Source organism: Mustela nivalis (genome assembly GCF_964662115.1).
Source record: "Mustela nivalis genome assembly, chromosome: 7".
NCBI classification, from domain to species: Eukaryota; Metazoa; Chordata; class Mammalia; order Carnivora; family Mustelidae; genus Mustela; species Mustela nivalis.
In genome coordinates this window covers 54,139,790-54,159,703 of record NC_139026.1, presented here as the reverse complement: position 1 = coordinate 54,159,703, position 19,914 = coordinate 54,139,790, and the positions used below count along the sequence as shown (strand labels likewise).

The following is a 19,914-nucleotide window of genomic DNA, read 5'->3' as shown; positions in this document are numbered from 1 at the left end:
GTAAATTCCATGTGGGCAGGTAATATGGCTACTTTCGTTGATGCTATATCCCTCGAGGAGAGCCCAGAATGTATTTAGGAAGTATATACTAATGACTGGTTACCTACTACTGATACTTTTATTTCCAATATTCCTTAGCGATTCCCCAGCGAAGGCTTGAGGTTGCCAGTATTTCAGGAGAGGACTCATCGAGCTAAATCCTAATCAACTAGGGACCTGTCAGAGCACCCATGAAGGCTGCTGCTACAAGGTCGGACATGAGGTGGCGCTGTTGCGCTTTATAATGACTTCCCCTTCTCCACCAGGACTGACGTCTCCTTTATACCTGACCAGGCGGCAATCACTAAAGGAGGAACTCAGTAAGTAGATCAGTAACAAGTGCAGCTTTCACAGTTTCAGCAGAGGTTTCCTGCTGGCTAGTGTGTGGTGAGTCCCGGAAACCTCAGTGCCCACAGACTTCCCTTTGTGGGGAGCCCGCCCAGACTCCATCCTTTGCTGGCAGCCACGCCCCACCAGTGGGAAGGAGGGACTGAAAAGCATTTCCTTGAGGCTGGCACACCTTGTCGTTCCCAAATTGTTCATTTTTTTTTCCCCCTCTGGCTGGGCCAGTTGCATCTGAGAGCAGAGCGGCCGGAGAAGGGACACGGTAGTGGACGGGGATTGGGGGGCAGGAAGGGTGGGAGCTGGGTGCCAGTGATGCAGCAGGGGTGGACCTGGACACTTGGAAAGAAAAGAGGGAGGCCCAGAGTGGGACGGTTGTGAAGGGAAGTTCCAATTTTATGTGAACGAACAATAGTCATTACGTGAGTGAACATGTATTTCTTTGGAAGGAACATCTTGTGGGTTTTGACTTTTATGTATTTATGACTACACAGTATGATATACTCTTGGTGACCGAATTTCTCTAATTTGTCTTCCTTTTTCTGTGCCTCTTTTCCTTCTCCCTATCCGTCAACCCAGTCCCCATTTTGTCTCCTTTCCTCCCCTTTCATTTCGGTGACCCTGGACTCATTTTGTTAGGAATCCACTAGCCCTGTGAGTTTCTCATACATTTCAGACCAAGCTTTCTTCCTGATAGTGAGAGCCATCAGCAGTTGTGGAAATAAAGCACTAGAGCTCTTGTAGGGTGCAGCACACACATACTGAAATGCACCTGGAGGTATCCTTCATCTGAATGAACCTCCTCAGCACTCCTCACCCCTGCAAGGGGCCAACCTGGTCTCTAGTGAGAGGAACAGGTGCCCCATGAACAACCTGGGTTTGAGTTGTGTGCATCCAGTTATATATGGATTTTTAAAAATAAATTCAGAACAGCACTGTAAATGCATTTTCTCTTCCTTAGGATTTTAAAGTGTTTTCTCTAGCTTACTTTATTATCAGAATACAGTATGTAATACATAGAATCTACAAAGTTAGTGTTGCTCGACTGTTTATGTTATTGGCAAGGCTTCCGGTCAACAGGCTATTAGTAGTTAAGTTTTGGGGGAGTCAAAAGCTATATGCTTACTAGCTGCTGCTCGGAGGATCGGTGTCCCTAAACCCTGCATTGTTGAAGGGTCAACTGTACAGGCAGACTTCAGAGATATTGTGGGTTTGGTCTCAGACCACTGATATAAAGTGAGTATTGAAATGGAGGGAGTCAAATGAAATGTTTGATTTCAGTGCAAACAAAAGTTATGTTTATACTGTACTGTAGTCCATTAAGTGTGCAATAGAATTATGTGTAAAATTTAAAAAAGTGCATCCTTTAGTTAGAATACTTTATTGCTCAGGCATCAGTTGGTTGAATTTTGCTTTCTTGTGCTGCAAAGACACTGTGTTTTTTATGGTCATTTAAAGTGCCAGGCTCTTGTTTTCTGCTCAGATCATGATCTCAGAGTCTTGAGATAGAGCCCGGTTCCAGGCTCCATACTCAAGTGTGGAGTCTGCTTAAGGCTCTCTTTCCTGTACCCCTGGGTGGCTCAGTTGGTTAAGGGTCTGCCTTCAGCTCAGGTCATGATCTCAGAGTTGTAGGTCCCTCAGGTGGGAGCCTGCTTCTCCCTCTGCCCGCTGCTCCCCCTGCTTGTGATCTTTCTCTCTCCTGGACAATAAACAAAATTTAAAAAAATATATATCAGAGGCATCTGGGTGGCTCAATCACTTGGGAACCTGCCTTTGGTTTGGTCATGATTCCCAGGTCCTAGGATCCAGTCCCACATCAGGCTACCTGTTCAGCCGGGAGCCTGCTTTCTCCCTCTCCTCCCCACCTGTGCTCTCTCTCACTATCTCTGTCACAATCTCTGTCTCTCTCTCTCTCTCAAATAAATAAATAAAATCTAAAAAAAATTATCATTATTAAAAAAAAAAAGACTTTCTTTCTCTAGGGGTGCCTGGGTGGCTCAGTGGGTCAAGCATCTGCCTTGGGCTCAGGTTGTGATCCTGGGGTCCTTGAATGGGGATCCAGCCCTTCCTCATGCTCCCTGCCAAGCAGGGAATCTGTTTATCCCTCTCTCTCTACCCCTTCCCACTGCTTGTGCTCTCTCACTGTATTAGTTTGCTGGGGCTGCTCTAACGAGGTACACAAGCTGAGTGGCTTGAGCAACAGAAATTTAGTGTCTCATAGTTCTGGAGGCTAGAAGTCTGAAATCAAGCTCTTGGAAGGGTTGGTTCTTTCTGAGCACCAGGAGTGAAAGAGCTGTCCCAGGCCTTTTTCTTTGGCTTGTAGATGGCTGTTTTTTTGTTCGTATGGCTTCCCTCCTGCATATATGTTTTCAAATTTCCTTCTTTTTTTTTTTTTTTTTTTTAAGATTTTATTTATTTATTTGACAGAGATCACAAGTAGGCAAAGAGGCAGGCGGGGAGAGAGAGAGAAAGAGAGGAGGAAGCAGGCTCCCTGCTGAGCAGAAAGCCCGATGTGGAGCTTGATTCCAGGATGCTGGGATCATGACCTGAGCGGAAGACAGAGGCTTTAACCACTTTAACCCAGGTGCCCCAAATTTCCTCCTTTTAACAGGATACTAGTTATCCTGGATTAGGGCCCCCTTGAATGACCTCCTTTTATCTCAATTACCTCTGCCAAGACTATTTTCAAATAACTTCACATTCTGTGGTACTGGAAGCTAGGACTTCAACATCTGAATTTTGGGGTGGCACATTTCAACTCATAATAGTACCTCCTTCTTGAATTATGTACACATTCAAAGTTAGTTGAGCACTTCTATTTCAGGTGTCTTCAGCAGAAACTTTGTTTCCACCTTTCCCAACCAGCTCCTGCAGGCATGTGCTTCAAACTCCTCTGGGGAGTTTTGTGATTCTGCAGCTCTGTTTTAAACTGAGCATGTTAGTTTCCTTTTGAAATTTTATTTTTTAAAGAAGAGAGAGAGAGAGAGAATGTGTGCTGAGCAGAGGGTGGGGTGAGGGGAAGGGCAGGGCAGAGGGAGAGGGAGAAGGAGAGAGAGAATTTTAAGCAGAAAGCCTGACACCAGGCTTGATCCTGCGACCCTGACATCGAGACCTGAGCCCCAAATCAAGAGTCAGACGCTTAACTGATGGAGCCACCCAGGCGCCCCAGGCAGGTTAGTTTCCTATTGTTGCTGTAATGAATCAGCACACATTTGTTGGTTTCAACCAACCCAGATTTTTATCTTATAGTTCTGGAAGTCAGAAGTCTCAAGTGGGCTGCATTCCTTCTGGAGGCTCAGGGCAGAGACCTTTTCCTTGCCTTTTTTCAGCTTCTAAAGACTGCTTACATTGCTTGGCTTGTGATGCTTCCACCTGCAAAGCCATTTCAAGTCATTCTCACATTCCCTATGCTGGCAGTGACACCTGTGCCTTTTTCTTCCACATTCAGGGTCTTTGTGGTGACATCAGACTCACTGGATAACCCAGAATAAGGGCTTCAAAGTCAGTCGCCTAATTCTGTCTGCAATCTCTATTCCCTTTTGCTATTTTGACACTGTTAAAAAACTAACATATTCATAGTTCTGGAGAATTGGACATAGATGTCTTTGATGGTTACCTGCCAGCCACACTGAGCTTTCAATGATTGGGTTCCCTTTATTGGGTTTATTGTCCTATTTTCACTCTGGGGGATCAATGTTTTGCTTGCTATGTGTAGCAGAGAACTACATATCCTTGTTATAGAGACAGCCAGCCTGCCTAATGATAGAACTAAAGATGTGTTCCCATTGAGCAGAGAGCTGGGCACCCTGATACTTCCTATCTAACACTGTCAGAAACCACTTCCCAGCCCTACTGTAATTTTAGCATTACAATTAAATTCTTTATACCCAATTTATTTGTGTAGGTTATTTTTCTCTAAATATTTTTCTTTTGGATCCAATGCTATTTTTATTTTTTAATTTGCTAAAGATTTAAATATTTAAATATTTTAAATTTGTTAAAGATTAATAAAGATTTATTTATTTATTTTAGAGAGACAGAGTGAGGGAGAGATCGAATCCAGGTGCACTCTCTCCCAAGTGGGCTGCCTGATGAGGGGCTTGATCCCACAACCCTGAGATCATGACCTGAGCTGAAATCAAGAGTCGGACTCTTTTATTTTTTTTTTAAGAATTTATTTATTTATTTATTTGACAGACAGAGATTACAAGTAGGCACAGAGGCAGGCAGAGAGAGGGGCCGGGGGAAGCAGGCTCCCTGTCTAGCAGAGAGCCTGATGCGGGGCTCGATCCCAGGACTCTGGGATCATGACCCTAGCTGAAGGCAGAGGCTCAACCCCCTGAGCCACCCAGGCGCCCCAGGAGTTGGACTCTTAACTGACTGATCTACCCCGGCGCCCTCCCCAGTGTTATAGGTGAAGTTAGCAACTTTTTTTCATTAAACAAACATATGAATTTTGGTATGTGTTATACGCTGGTCTAGATGGGAAGGATACAGTAATGAAAAAAGAAAGTAGACGAAGGCCTGAAATTCTTGTTCCATAAAGGTGTCTCTCTCTCGCTTCATTCTTGGCTTTCCCACCAGCCTAGGTTTAGCCAGTCTCAATGCCCCACCATACTTCTGACTTCAGATGCCCTCTGCCTGATTTTTGGCTGTGCTAATGAACGGCCTAAAGCTGACCATGCCCTCCAGGAAATTACCAGCTGGTTGGGAAGAAACAGATAACAGGCGAACCGATTAAGCACTAAGCAGCTTGGGTACTCAGTACTCTATATTAGCATATCATCTATTGGACACAGTTTCTTTCTTTCTTTCTTTCTTTCTTTTTTTTTTTTTTTTGGACACAGTTTCTAACAGGGAAATCGAAAGTGGAAGGGAATGAGCACACACCCACACCCACCCATAAAGCAGTTACTTTCACCAACAACTGTGTAGGATGCAGAGTCTGGTCCGGAATGCAGGGACCTGAAATCTGTTTTAAGCTCTGGCACTCTTTTTTGTGCTCACTTTTTTATGATTTACCTCATTGTCATTCATTATCTCCTATTTCCCCCCTACCCCTTAGCGAATGAAGGGTTCATGTAGACTGGGAAACCTCAGGGGAATCTTCCTGGGTTGGAAAAATGAGTCTCTTGTTTTTGAAATTCTCACCATTTCTTTCAGTTTCCACCAGGATAATAATGAGGGGATAGGTTAGAATTTAGCTGGGGAGACAGTCACCTCTGGGCAAGAAAGGAAATTGGGGGTGGGGTGAAGGGGTTCCCACCCATCCCCTGATTTCAGCCTCTTTTCCTGAGCTGACTACTCTTACCTCCTCAGCTCAGGTGGCCTTCATTACTTGCTCCTGCCTAGAACACCCACTGAGCTGGGCAGGGTAGATCCCAGCGAATGCAACTTGCAACTTCGGAAGGTTGAGTTTTCAAGGAACAGAAGGATCTCCCGATGCTCCTGTCTTCATTAGCCCTCATCAGTCCCTGTCATGTCCCAACTTCTAAGAATTGTCTCCACCCCGTAACTCAATCTGTTTCCTCCATTATAATTACAATCTTTCTGGCAGTAGCCATCTAACCATATAGCTAATTTTTAATAATGCCCGTGGTCAAATCAACTTGAAGATAGTGATAACATTTTTCAAATCTGCAGTTGTAGATTTTTAGGTACTAAATTATTGTCAAGAAGTATAAGTGAAAAGGAAGCCTGTTTTAATTTTCCTGCTGTAGCTGTTAATCTCCTATAGCCCCACATAGTAAACTGTCCCATTTGTATATATTTAGCAGTGGTTTTTAACATTGTCAGGTAACAAAAGACAGAAATATGGTGCTATTTCTAGAACACGGGCCTAAATTAAATTTACTATATGCACATAATTCTAGGCAATGTTAGAATTCTACTAAGAACAAATTATAGCAGAAGCTAAAGGTTAAGAAGACACTGTATCAAAATATATATTATGGCCATAGGTAAATCTCAGTAATGAACATATAATACTCATATTTTAAGCCAGTTTGCTTTCTGGAGAAAGCTTCAGAATTATTAACTTTTGTTTCAACAGTTTTGAATGATTTAAGCAAACATATTGTGTTGGGTAAATACAGAGTGTTGTGTTGAAGAACTCCAGGAGACAAAATGTATGTTTATATTCATATTATGCTGTTAACTGAATGATGAAAAACATTTGTGAAAGGTGATAATTGGAGTTTGGAGAAATTGATCCTAAGCACGTTTTTCTTTTCTCTTTTTTGAAAATATTTTAAAAATTTATTTGAATTTATTTTAAAATGTATTTATTTAAAAGAGAGAGAGAGAGAGAGCGCATGAGCAGGGCAGAAGTAGAGGAGAGAAGTAGAGGAGTAGAGAAGTAGAGAAGTAGAGGAGAGAAAGGGAGAAGCCAGCTCCCCACTAAGCAGGGAGCCCAATGCAGGACTCAATCCCAGGACCCTGGGATCATGACCCGAGCTCAAGGGAGATGCTTAACTGACTGAGCCACCCAGATGCCCCCTAAGCACATTTTTCTGATGGTACTCAGCTATTAGGGCCAGTCGTATGTTAAAGCCTCCCCTCCCGAGCCCCAGTTTGTATCCTTTGGGTCAACTTCTCCAAATCCCTCTTAAGTCAGTTGGGTCTGGCTTGGCCCAGGCAAGAAAAGCTCCTGTTGGCTCTTGCCACCATGGTCAGTTGGGGCCCCAGTGTAGTGCTCCTTCTGGCTGGTTGGAGGCTAAGGCAGCAGGAAAGGGCTTGTTGAGCTGAGTAGTAGAGGTGACAGACTTGCTTATAGTTCAAGGAAGGAGAAGGAAGTCTAAGAAAATGCTAAATATTTATCTTTATTGCCTTGTTTTTCATCAGATTTGTAAGAAGATTCCACAAATCCAGCCAGTCTGGTCTGTAGCTGTCCTGCTTCCTACTTTTGTGGTTTCTTCCTACAGGTTTCAATACTTGGTCCCTTTAGTTGTTCCGGGGGACTAATGTCTTATTATGAGTCAAAATGAGTTCTGGCAGAGGAAGAAGAAGGAAATAAAGCATCCACTAGAGTATTCTTAAAGCTCTGTAGTGCCTGCAATGAAAACACAGCTGGAATGTGAAGTCTCTAGTCTTCAACCTTGGACACGTAGGGCATAGATTTCCACAGGCTGGTCCAGACATACACAACCCAAGATCCATCAGGCAGAAGAAACTATGAAAGTATGTGCACATTAGGAATTCTAAAAACTAGTATCCTTTTCCTTATCTTTGGTCCTACAAAACTTAACTGAATGACAAGGGGTCAAATCTCCAGTCAGCCTTATGAAGGGTGGAAAATGGTAGCAAAACAGAACCGGGGGGAGATTGAAGACACACAATAGAAGTCTTAGCTTAAGTGCTCATTGACTGTTGAAAGACATCTCTCTTGTGTGACTGAGTTTCCTCATTGGTAAGATGAGGAGGCAAGTTTTTCCTATTGCTTTTAGAGAGCTCTGCTGCTTGTTCAGCATTCTGTGGCATTTCTGGAGCGTGTGTTGCCCTCCATAGCATGCTCCTCAGGCAGAATAAGAGATGGAAGGCAGGGCTGCTCTTTTATTACTTTAGTAGGGAGGTATGGCTATAGCAGCCCAGAAGGCCCAGCAGTGGTTACTTCCTTTACAGCATGGAAATCGAATGGCTTGTTGATATTGAAAGTTGAACCTGTTGTATTTGCATGAGTTCTTGAAGCCCAAGCATCTCATGTATCACCAGCAGGTGACTCGGGTTTCACTGGCTGTGCTTCTCATCCTCACCCACATTCCATTTATAGGATGGTCCAATCTAGAATTCTAGATCAGGAGCATTCACATCTGATTAGATCTCTGATTTATCTTCTGACCTTGGGCCAGTCACCTTAACACTCAGACCTTCGTTTCCACGGATGAAGTTGTTAAGAGAGCTGTAGAGTATTCGGAAGTGGCTTTCTATTATAAAAATGAAGAGGGACGCCAGGGTGGCTCAGTCAGTTAAGCGTCTCTCTTCGGCTCAGGTAACGATCACAGGTTTCTGGATCAAGTCCCGTGTCAGGCTCCCTGCTCATTGAGGAGTCTGCCTCTCCCTCTCTGTCTGCCACTCCACTAGTTCATGTTCTCTCCCTCTCTCTCTCTCTCTGTCAAATAAATAAATAAATAAATAAATAAATAAAATCTTAAATAAAAACAAATAAATAAGAATGGAAATATTACAATTCTGTAGGACTGGGGAAAAAAGAAATATTAAATAAACCAAATGTGATCTTATAATGATCTATAAAGAACTACCCCTTCAACAACATTGCTTTTATCTTTCCAAGTCTGCTTTTCTTTGGCTGATATTAAAATTGACTATTTTTAACTCACTGAGTTACATTGGCTGGGGAATGGTGCCAAGCCGACTTAAAAATGGAAGCATGAGCTCATGTTAACTACAAACAGATGGCCCATAAAGATCTGATAGTATCATCATGGTCCCAGGTTGTGGGTTTATAGATATTCAGATAGCATATGAGATAAGTCCCTCACAAAAAGAAATTCACTGAACCTTGGGATAGAACTCTCTGTGCTAGATGGAAATCCTTATTATTTTTACTCTGAGTTATAGGATTTAACAGTGATATTGGGGTTGCTCCTTTGTGGCTTTTGTTTAAACTTTAGTAAAACATATTTTGGGTGTCCAGGGAGCAGTGTTCTCCATAGATTACATGTGCAGAAGTATCTATGTGGATAGAAATTTAGAGATGTCATTCTTTGAATACCGTCTCCAGTCCTACCAATACAGGGCAATCTGAGAAGCTAGGTGAACTCAGGCTCATCCAAGAAAATAAACTGAGTTCTGACAGTCAGAGCTACAGAATGTGATGTTCTGTGGTCTATGCATTTATCCAAACATAAGAAGGAACAGTAGTGGCCTTTTAGTATGCTACGGTATTAGATATAGATAGGATGTCTGGCCAGTCTCTACGAGGCAGATATTGTCCAACCTGTTCTAGAATGAATTTTCTCAGAGACAGAACATTCTGTGATAGCACCACTTCAGACACAAATTCTGGCTTAACTTTTAGAGGCCACAGAACTGTGAATGTTAGCGTTGACAACAAATGAGACTTGTCCACTGAAAACTACAAAATATCATTGAGGGAAATTAAAGATCTAAATAAGTGGAAAGACATCTTGTGTTCTTAGGTAGGCAGACTTAATATTAAGATGGCAGTTCTCCCCAAGTTGATTTATATAGTCAATGTATTCTCTACCAAAATTCCAGAAGGCCTTTTTTACAGAAATGGCCAAGTGGATTCTAGAAGTAACGTTGGAATGTAAGGATCTTACAATATCCAAAACAACCATTGAAAAGATCAAACTTGGATGATACATATTTAATGATTTTAAGACTCACTGGAAAGCTAAGTAATTAAGACTGTATACTATTGGTATAAGGATAGACATATAGACAGATTTAAGAGTCTTGAAATAAACTCAGACCTATGACCATTTGATTTACTACACAGTGCTGAAACAGTTTATTGTGCAGACACATTGGATGTTCATATGCAACACTAAGACACTGAAACTGTGCTGAAACAACTGGATATCCACATGCAAAAGAATGAAATGGAATGCTTACTTCACAACATATGTAGAAGTTGACTCCAAATAGGTCTTAGACCCAAATGTGAGAACTAAAACCATTATTCAGCCACAAGAAAGAATGAAGTACTGATTTATAGCTACAGCATGGATGTGATGGTTAAGAAATGGGGTTCAGATGGTGGAGAAGTAGGGGGACCTGGGGCTTTCCTCATCCCTCAACACAGCAGTACTGAGGTCCGGTCACTTGGAACACCCAGGAAACCCATCTGAGGATTGGAAGAAGGATTTCTGTAGTTGGAGGGAAATGACATGGCAGGTGTGAGGTGTGTGGAACTGAATTGGGAGACAGAAAAGCTGCCATGCTGTGGAGGGGAAGGACCCCTTTCTGCAGGGAGAGAAAATGGAGAGAGGGAGAGACAGGTTGAGAGAGTGTGGCATCGGGTGTGCACAAGAAGAAAACTTCTCAGACCCAGACTGTGGTGGTTAATTTTATATGTCTATTTGACTGGGCTGTTGAGTGTCCAGATAGCTGGGAAATGTTATTTCTGGGTGTGTCTGTGAGGATGTTTCTGGAAAGGATTAGCATTTGAATCAGCAGACTGAGTAAAGACCTGCCCTCATCAGTGTGGGTGGGCATCATCATATTTGGGGCAAATATGGTGGAGGAAGGGTGACTTCCTCTCTCTTGAGATGGGACTTCTGTCTTGTCCTGCCCTCCAGCATTGGAACTCCTGGTTCTCTGGCCTTTATGCTCTGGGACTTACACCAGTGGCCCCCAGTTCTCAGAACTTCAGCCTCATAATGAATTGTACCACTAGCTTTCCTGACTTTCCAGCTTGCAGACTGTGGGACTACTTGGCCTGCATAACTACATGAGCCAGTTCCTATAATAGATCTCCTCTTACGTATCTGCATATCCATGTATATCTATCTATCTATATCTATATATCTTATTGGTTCAATTCTCCAGAGAACCCTAATACAATGGGTGACCTTAAAAACATGGTAAGTGAAAGGAACCAGACACAAAGCTACAGATTGTATGATTCAGTTCATATGAAATGTTCAAAATAGGCACATCCACAGAGACAGCAAGTAGGTGAGTGATTGCCAGGGGCTGGGGGAGTGGGCATTGGGGTGTGACTGCTATTGGTACAGATTTCTTTTGGGGGATGATGAAAATATTCTAAAATTATAAAGCAGTGATGGTTGTACAACTTTGTGAACATAAAAACCACTGAATTGTATACTTTAAGAAAGATGAGTTTTATGGTTATGTGAATTATATCTTGGTTAAAAAGAAAGCAATATTGAAGGTAATTCTAATTTTGCAAAAAAAAAAAAGAGAGAGAGAGAGAGAAAAGAAAAGAGCAAAGATTTTCAAGGCTCTGCTAGAAAGATGGCATAATGTAAGAAAACAAATTCCAAAGCCACACAACCTGGAAATTCCAAATCCCTGTTACTAGCTGTGTGATCTGGAACAAGTTACTTAATCTTTCTGTGACCCAGTTTCTTTATCTGTATGTGAAGTGCTTAGAACGGCACCTAACACATGGGGAGCACTGTATGAACGTTTGTCATTGTATCTACATGCCATCAAATGCACTAGGCTGGAGCGGGAAGCTCTGCTAACCCATAAATGACCATTAAGGAGGGGCACAGCAGGGCAAAGTCCAAAGCAGAAGGCTTCACTTGGTTTATTGTTTGAACGCTGCTCCGTGTTGACTCATGGAAAGAAATGGAGTTTAGTGGGAGAGGAGGGAGAGAGAGTATGGGTTCAGGATACAGTATCTATATTTAACTTTTCCTGGGTCCTGGAAAAGATCTAAAACTATGTCAGGAGAGACATTCAGAGGAGGGAACCCGAGAAAGGTATGGTAAAAAGTACTTTAAAAATTTTTGTTGTTCAATTTAGATAAATATTAGGCAAAATTTTTGAGGGTTTTCCTCTGGATTTAGATAATAAACTTAGGATCTTTGTTCTTCCCTTCCTGTCTCTACTGGGATGTTGTTACCTCTTTCATTACAAAATAAAATCAAACAGCTGTTTCAAGATTTTATTTATTTATTTATTTAGAATGTGGAGGGGAGGGGGAGAGAGAGGCAAGGAGAGAGAATCTCAAGCAGACTCTGTGCTGAGTGCAGAGCCTGTTGTGGGACTCGATTTGATAACCCTAAGATCATGAGCTGAGCCGAAATCACGAGTTGGATGCTTAGCGGACTGAGCCACCCAGGCACCCCCAAGCATATCTTTAAGTTCATGCCACTCCCACATTTTTATTCCCAAGACAATCAAGAAGCCAGGGCCGTGTCAAGTATTTCTAACAATATTCACGTCCCTTTGTTTTAAACTGCTTTCTGCATCCTTGTAGGGTGTATTTACTCTTCCTAACTTTTCTGTAAATCTGATTCTTTCTGTCAACATGTAGCAAAGAAGGACTAGATTACGCAGCCATATTGAAGGGATGGTAGAAGGTATTAGATTTCTTACTTAAAAGGATAGAGAAAAACTCAGTTGTCCATCTTTCCTTTGGTTCTACACTTCTGAATTCTCTTCTATGTGAATATATAGCTTCAGATCATAATTTTGATTTCTTGGATACTAAATAAATAATTCTAATGCCTTATATTTTTTACTTTATATGTTTCATGATGCTTTGTATACAAACCTTTGACAAAGAGATGTTAATTGGCTTATGTAAGGTCACACTCAAGATGGGGCTAACCCAGGACGGTAACTGAGATCTCATATCCCCTTTGCCTGTATGAGCAGAGGATCCTTTTTTTTTTTTTTAATATTTTATCCATTTATTTGAGAGGAAGAGAGCACTCATACACAGAGGGAGAGGGAGAGGGAGAAGCAGAATCCCTGCTAAGCAGAAAGCCCTATGTGAGGCCTAATCCCAGGACTCTAGGATCATTACCTGTGCTGAAGGCAGATGCTTAACTGAGCCACCCAGGTGCCCTGAGGATACTTTCTTTTCATTCTACATTTCTCCTAGAACTTTCTATTAAGAAATAATCTAGGTGAGAAAAATATGACCAGTGCTAGGGCAGAAGGCAGCTGAAGCCAAGGTGAAGATTAATGCCAGAGCCTCATTATACTTGTTATTATATATCCATGCTAGTATAGAAATAGTATTATTTAATGTTCATATGATCCCAGGTTTTTCTCCAAAGGGCATCTCATATATGCATTAATCTGTCTTCCTAAAAATTATTGGCATCAATATATGAGAGAAGAAAAAGTATGATCAACAAATGATGGAATAATGAGTAGAATTGGCCTGAAATCTCTGAAATACCAAAGACTTAAGAGTAGCTTAACCCTATTTCCCAATCATTTACTATTGAAAAGTTCTAACTGTGGGCTGCAAGGATACTTGAGACGAAAGAGCCCTAGGCATGTGGGGGCAGGGAGAAAGGGGTAACACGATAATTCTACCTTAGACCTCTGAAATCCATTAACTTTCTTTTAGTCTAAAATTTTAAGTCCTGTTGTATGTTTTATCTTATTTGTCTTGCCAGAACGTCTCTGATTAGGTGGTTCAAGGATTATGATCCATTATTTTATGGATTAGAAGTTAAAACCCAGGGATGTGATAAAACTTGCCCAAAATGACAGAGTCAGAGAGAGACAGGGATAATGTTATAACATGGATGCCAATTTAGAACTTTATTAAACTAGGGCCTGATAAATTTTAAATCTGACTACTTTACCCACTAACTTAAAAAGCCATTTATTAAAAACTTCAGCTGAATATAAAATTGAGCATAAAATTAATGAACTTGAACATAAAATTAATATATTTATAGCAGTCCATTGTCCAGTTGTATGAAAATTTGACATCCCTCTTTGTATTCATTAAGGTTTTCCAGAAAAAATAGAATGAACAGAACATTTATATGTCATCTATGTATGTAGCTATCATCCATTGAGATTTATTTTAAAGACTTTGTGGATAGTTGGCAAGTCCAACATCTTCAGGGTAGGTGAGCAGGCTGGAGACACAGTGAAGATATGCAGTTTAAGTGCAGCATGATGGCAGAATTTCCTCCTCTTTTGAGGAGGTCAAAGACCTTCAACTGTTTGGGTGAGGCATACCCAAATTATGGAGGGTAATCTCCTTTACTCAAATTTCACTGACTTAAATGTTAATCTCATTTAAAAATTCCTTCACAGAAAGATCACTGTTTGATAAATTATCTTGGTACCATGGCCTAGCCAAGCTGACACATAAAATTAACCATCATACTCTTCTTGATGAAAATTTTTATTTCTACTTTTAATTTTTTTATTGTAGAAAATTTCAAAATTATACAAAAGCAAATAGATAGGATGGTAAGATGACCTCTTATGTATTTAATAACCCCAATTTAATGATTTTCAACACCTGGCCAATCATGTTTCATATTTATCTCTGCACACTTCCATTGCTTAAATCCTGGGATTGTTTTGAAGCACATGCCTATTTCTGCTTTCAAAAGAAATAAATAACAGTATAATAATTTTTTTTTTTTGCATGTTCAGACTCATCTTCCATTAAAAAAAATCCTCTTAAGGGATTCCTGGCTGGCTCAGCTGGTGGATTGTGTGACTCTTGGTCTTAGGGTTGTGAGTTTGAGCTCCATGTTGGGTGTAGAGATTACTTAAAAATAAAATCTTAAAAAAAAATCCTTTTATAATTGACTCTTGGGAGAGAAATTCCTGGGTCAAAATTATGAATGTCATTAAGGTTCTTTTCTTACATGTTGCCAAATTTGTTTCCAAAACTATAGAAATTTAGATTCCTTGTGGTTCTTCGGAGTATCAGAATTCTCTTTCATTTTTTTCTTCTTAAGCGGATAGGCAAAAATATTCGCATCTTGTTTTTACTTGAATGAGTATTATTTTAATTACTAGTTAAGGTAAACATCTTTGATCTTACATTACCCTTCTTCCATATTTGTTAAATATTAACATTTTAGTTTGGTGTGTTGATTTTCTTTTTTCTTTCTAATTTATTTTCAGCATAACAGTATTCATTATTTTTTCACCACACCCAGTGCTCCATGCAATCCGTGCCCTCTGTAATACTCACCACCTGGTATCCCAACCTCCCACCCCCGCACCACTTCAAACCCCTCAGATTGTTTTTCAGAGTCCATAGTCTCTCATGATTCACCTCCCCTTCCAATTTACCCTAACTCCCTTCTCCTCTATAACTCCCCATGTCCTCCATGCTATTTGTTATGCTCCACAAATAAGTGAAACCATATAATTGACTCTCTCTGCTTGACTTATTTCACTCAGCATAATCTCTTCCAGTCCCATCCATGTTGCTACAAAAGTTGGGTATTCATCCTTTCTGATGGAGGCATAATACTCCATAGTGTATATGGACCCCATCTTCCTTATCCATTCGTCTGTTGAAGGGCATCTTGGTTCTTTCCACAGTTTGGTGACCATGGCCATTGCTGCTATAAACATTGGGGTACAGATGGCCCTTCTTTTCACTACATCTGTATCTTTGGGGTAAATACCCAGGAGTGCAATTGCAGGGTCACAGGGAAGTTCTATTTTTAATTTATTGAGGAATCTCCACACTGTTCTCCAAAGAGGCTGCACCAACTTGCATTCCCACCAACAGTGGGAGAGGGTTCCCCTTTCTCCACATCCTCTCCAACACATGTTGTTTCCTGTCTTGTTAATTTTGGCCATTCTAACTGGTGTAAGGTGGTATCTCAATGTGGTTTTAATTTGAATCTCCCTGAGGGCTAGTGATGATGAACATTTTTTTATGTGTTTGATAGGCATTTGTATGTCTTCATTGGAGAAGTGTCTGTTCATATCTTCTGCCCATTTTTTGATATGATTGCCTATTTAGTGTGTGTTGAGTTTGAGGAGTTTATTATAGATCCTGGATTTCAACCTTTTGTCTGTACTGTCATTTGCAAATATCTTCTCCCATTCCGTGGGTTGCCTCTTTGTTTTTTTTTGACTGTTTCTTTTGCTGTGCAGAAGCTTTTGATTTTGATGAAGTCCCAAAAGTTTATTTTCACTTTTGTTTCCTTTGCCTTTGGGATGTGTTGATTTTTTTTTTTTTGTTTTTCACTTTTCATGACCATTTATTTATTGTCATCTTATTAATTTTCTTACTATAGTTACTAAGTTATATAGAATTTTCTTGTTTTTATTCATTGGTTGATCCTTTGTGAGTTTTTTTCCCTATTGGAAGGTGTCTTCTCACTCTCTCTCTATTTAAAAATATTTATTTATTTGAGGGAGAGCGAGCACACAAGCAGGGGAAGGGAGAAAGACAAGTGGACTCTGGGCTGAGCCTGGAGCCTAGTGGGGGCTCAATTCCATGGGGAGGGGTCACTACTGGAGCTGAAATCCCAATTCGGGCGCTCAACCAATTGAGCCACTCAGGCGCTCTAGGAGTCTTCTCTTTTAGACTTATCAAATCCTCACCAATCCAATATAACTTACACTGTTATTTTTTGTTTCTTAAAACATATAATCATTTTTACAACTAAAATTTAATTTTGCATAGGAATGAAGTAAGGATGGAAATTAAAATTGCCAAACGAGTAACCATAATATGCATATTATGCATAATCCACATAATGATAATCAATCTTAATAGTTCTCAATCTAGCTGTAATTTAGTATCTCCTGGGAAACAGTCCCTTTCTTCAGGGGTGATAGAAATCATAATTATGGGATTCATAATCATCACAATCTCTTCCAAGATCCACATATATAAATGTTATGATAATAGGTGTTTTGTTTTCTTATTCAGAGTTATGGACGCTTACTGATTGGTACAGCTACTCCCCAGCCTGGGAGATAGGTGAAGGAGGGAGGAAGGGAGGAGAGACTGCGACGGATTGACTGTCATGGGTTGGGCACCATACTAGACTTTTTACATAACGTATTCCGTAGAGCTTTCAAATGCTTTGACAGATATTATGGTCTCTACTTACAAGTGGAAAAACAGGCTCAGAAAGGTGACAATGACTTATATGCAGTTATGATGAATGGTGGACCTGAGATTCAAATAGTCTGATTCCAAATCTCCTTCTCTTACCACGATCCCATAGGGAATTATAGGCAGGGTAGGGATAGGGATGAAACTTGGGAGTTTCTGGGCCTTCTGTGATATGGGTCAGAAGATGCCAGTCTGAAGGAGTCTTCAGAATTTGAGAGGCAAGGCGGTAGAGCTGCTTGAGGGGTCTTGCTGGTTGCCCTGCCCCTTTACTGGTGGGATTCATTTCTTGCTGCTCTCTGTGGTTCTTCGCTGCCCTCAGGAGAGAAAGAGGCGTCCTGCTCCCTAAATGAGGAAGGGAAGGCATGGCAAGTTCTGGTGTTATGTCTCTGGATGCTTGTTGAATAACCTATCAAGCCAGACCAGGACCTCAGACTTCCGACTCTGTTATCATAGCACCAACTCTTTGCTGATTCCACGTCTCATAATTTCCAGAATGCTTAGCTCTGCAGCATGCTGACTCACTCCTGAAGAGGGACTCTGCTGTTTGCTCCTCGAGGTGCCAAATGACATTCCCAGAGGCATCTTTTTTATCTTGCCAGGCCTTTGTTGTTGTTTACCTAGGATTACTTTCTATGTATAGAATCTTTAGAGGGACACACCCTGGATGACATGGCCTTGAGGTAAACGGCAGTTGAGCTGATTTCCTGATTGTGAAATCCCCTGCCCATTTTTCTCTCTGCCTGCCTGGGTCTGGGACTCTTTTATTAGACTATGAGAAAGTGTGTGTGTGTGTGTGTGTGTGCGCGCGCGCACACACGTCTTCCTTCAGTCTTTCACAAAATGTCTTCCTTCTGTCCTGTTCAGTGTGGCTCTCCTCTCTGCCAGAGGGCAATGTACTAGGATAGGCTGGGGAAGTGGCAGAGCAACAAAGGGCTTCTCATTTATGGGGGAAACTGCCAAGATTTTAAAAGTACCAGAAGTCTCCCCACCACCCTGAAAGAAAAGTCTAGCAGAGTGAGGGGGACTGATCCTTGGAAACACACTGTGACTGAAGACAGTTGCAGAGAGGTGTTTGAGAGAAGCCCCCAGCAGGTGTCTTCTGGTGTGTCCATCAGGTAGGACGAAGGGGACGCAGATGGAACAGAAGCGATTCTGTGTTTGGGGCGGGCCGTAGCTGTGTGTCCTTGGCTTTTCCCTGATTGAGAAGTCTTATCCTGGACTGGGGACATGGTTGTTTATTAGTGATCTCGGGAACAGAAAACAGTCAGTGGGAGAATATCTAATTTGAAATATATATGTTATTTCTGGGCTTTTGAGGTTCAAACATGGTAGATGGAGAATAATGGAATCAAGAATGTGCAAAATAGAATGATCCTTATAATAAAAATAAAATGTCTTGAATTTGTACAACACCTGAAAGGAAATAAAATGTAATCTCTGTAATCATATTTAAAATCTGATGGGGCATGTAGGGTTACTGTAATTCTTACCTAGATGTTAGGGAGCCTGTCTTGCAATCACATTGCTCCTCTATAAAGCAAATTTTTTGGGCTATACCAGAATGGAAGTTAAGCTTTCTTGTCTCTACCTGTGTAGCACATGCTTTAGGAATTCCTGTAGATATGTAAAAATAAGAAAAGTTGATAACACTCAGGCTCATTGTTAAAAGAAGGTCAGGACCTTTTTTTTTTTTTTTTAAGATTTTATTTATTTATTTGACAGAGGGAGATCACAAGTAGGCAGAGAGGCAGGCAGAGAGAAAGGAAGCAGGCTCCCCGCTGAGCAGAGAGCCCTATGTGGGGCTTGATCCCAGGACCCTGGGATCATGACCTGAACCGAAGGCAGAGGCTTTAACCTACTGAGCCACTCAGGCGCCCCAGAACCTTGGTTTAAACAAGGCCAGGATTCCCAGACACACAGAAGACTCTCTTCCAACCATTTGTAAGTGCATTTCAAACTCCGGGTTTCTAGGAAAGCAGGGGAGGCTGAAGATCAGAACAGCCACAGTCCTTCAGCATCTGAGAAGAACAGGAGGACAAGGGATTCCTTCTGGGTAACCTCCCCCTCTCTTTGTCTCATCCACACTATGTGGTATCATGCTGCACAAGGCAAGTTACCTACACTGGTCAGGTTTTCTGGATTGCAAGAGGGTCTTTCAATGTGCCTTTCTCTTTACTCTTTGTCCTCTGACCAGTGTGCTTCAAGAGAAAGGTAGAGGCTTGGGTGCTGCGTGGTGTGGTGATTCTACCCCTGAGGCCAGTGACCTGTCTCCTGGTAGTTCTAGCCCCTTTCTGACCCTCATGCTCTCAGTGAAAGATTGCTAGTTCTGGAAGCTAGACCCTTTTTCTCAAAAAGCAGAAGGTAGAAAAAGGATTAAGACGAGATCCAGGAAGGTGAGCAAACAAAGAAAATGATCCAGGATTCTATGATCTGGTGAGTCCTGGGAAAAGTTTCTGATACTACTTTTATTTTCTGAATACGTTTTGAAGACAGACATGCAGACATTGTCTGTGCCCCTGTAAGATCTTGGAGAACTACTCACCCGCCCTTCCCAAATTATGTTGTATTTGTTGGTGAAGTTTGGTTTCAGCATTATTCTTTCTGTGATTTTCTTGGATTCTGACATAATTCTTTTTTGACGCTGTTGGTCTTGTCCATTTGAATGACAAGTACAGATGCGTAGTAAAGTAGTTTAAGGAATATTGGGTCTGTAATTAAAAGACGGGGGCATGAAACCTTGCTGTGTCATTTATTTGCTTTTTTGTGTTAAAGGTTTTATGTATTTATTTGACAGAAAGAAAGAGAGCAAGCACATGAGCAGGGGGAGCGTTAGGCAGAGGGAGAAGCAGATTCCCTGATGAGCAAGGAGCCAGATATGGGCCTTGATCCCAGGACTCTGGGATTGTGACCGGAGCCAAAGGCAAACGTTTAACCGACTAAGCCATCCAGGCACCCCTGTTTTAACTTTTTTTTTTTTTTTTTTTTTTTTAACCCTG

The 19,914-nt window shown here is 41.3% G+C and overlaps 1 protein-coding gene across 11 annotated transcripts in view; it reads left to right on the top strand.

Annotated features, from left to right (window-relative positions):
- The first annotated feature begins 457 nt into the window (after positions 1–457).
- The window catches only part of STYK1 (serine/threonine/tyrosine kinase 1), a 39,596-nt gene continuing 20,139 nt past the window's right edge, over positions 458–19,914 (top strand). The window contains exons 1-2 of one of the 11 annotated variants that reach the window (XM_082738376.1): positions 582–646; positions 19,113–19,351. Coding sequence is in view for 1 of the 11 variants with exons in the window: in XM_082738371.1 (XP_082594497.1) it covers positions 3,528–3,554 (27 nt within the window). In the remaining 10 variants the exon portion in view is untranslated. Of the gene's footprint in view, positions 647–1,493; positions 1,618–3,512; positions 3,555–3,829; positions 3,883–17,745; positions 18,034–19,112; positions 19,352–19,914 lie in introns of those variants that run through there. The other 10 variants (XM_082738381.1, XM_082738377.1, XM_082738373.1 and 7 more) reach the window with 10 other exon arrangements.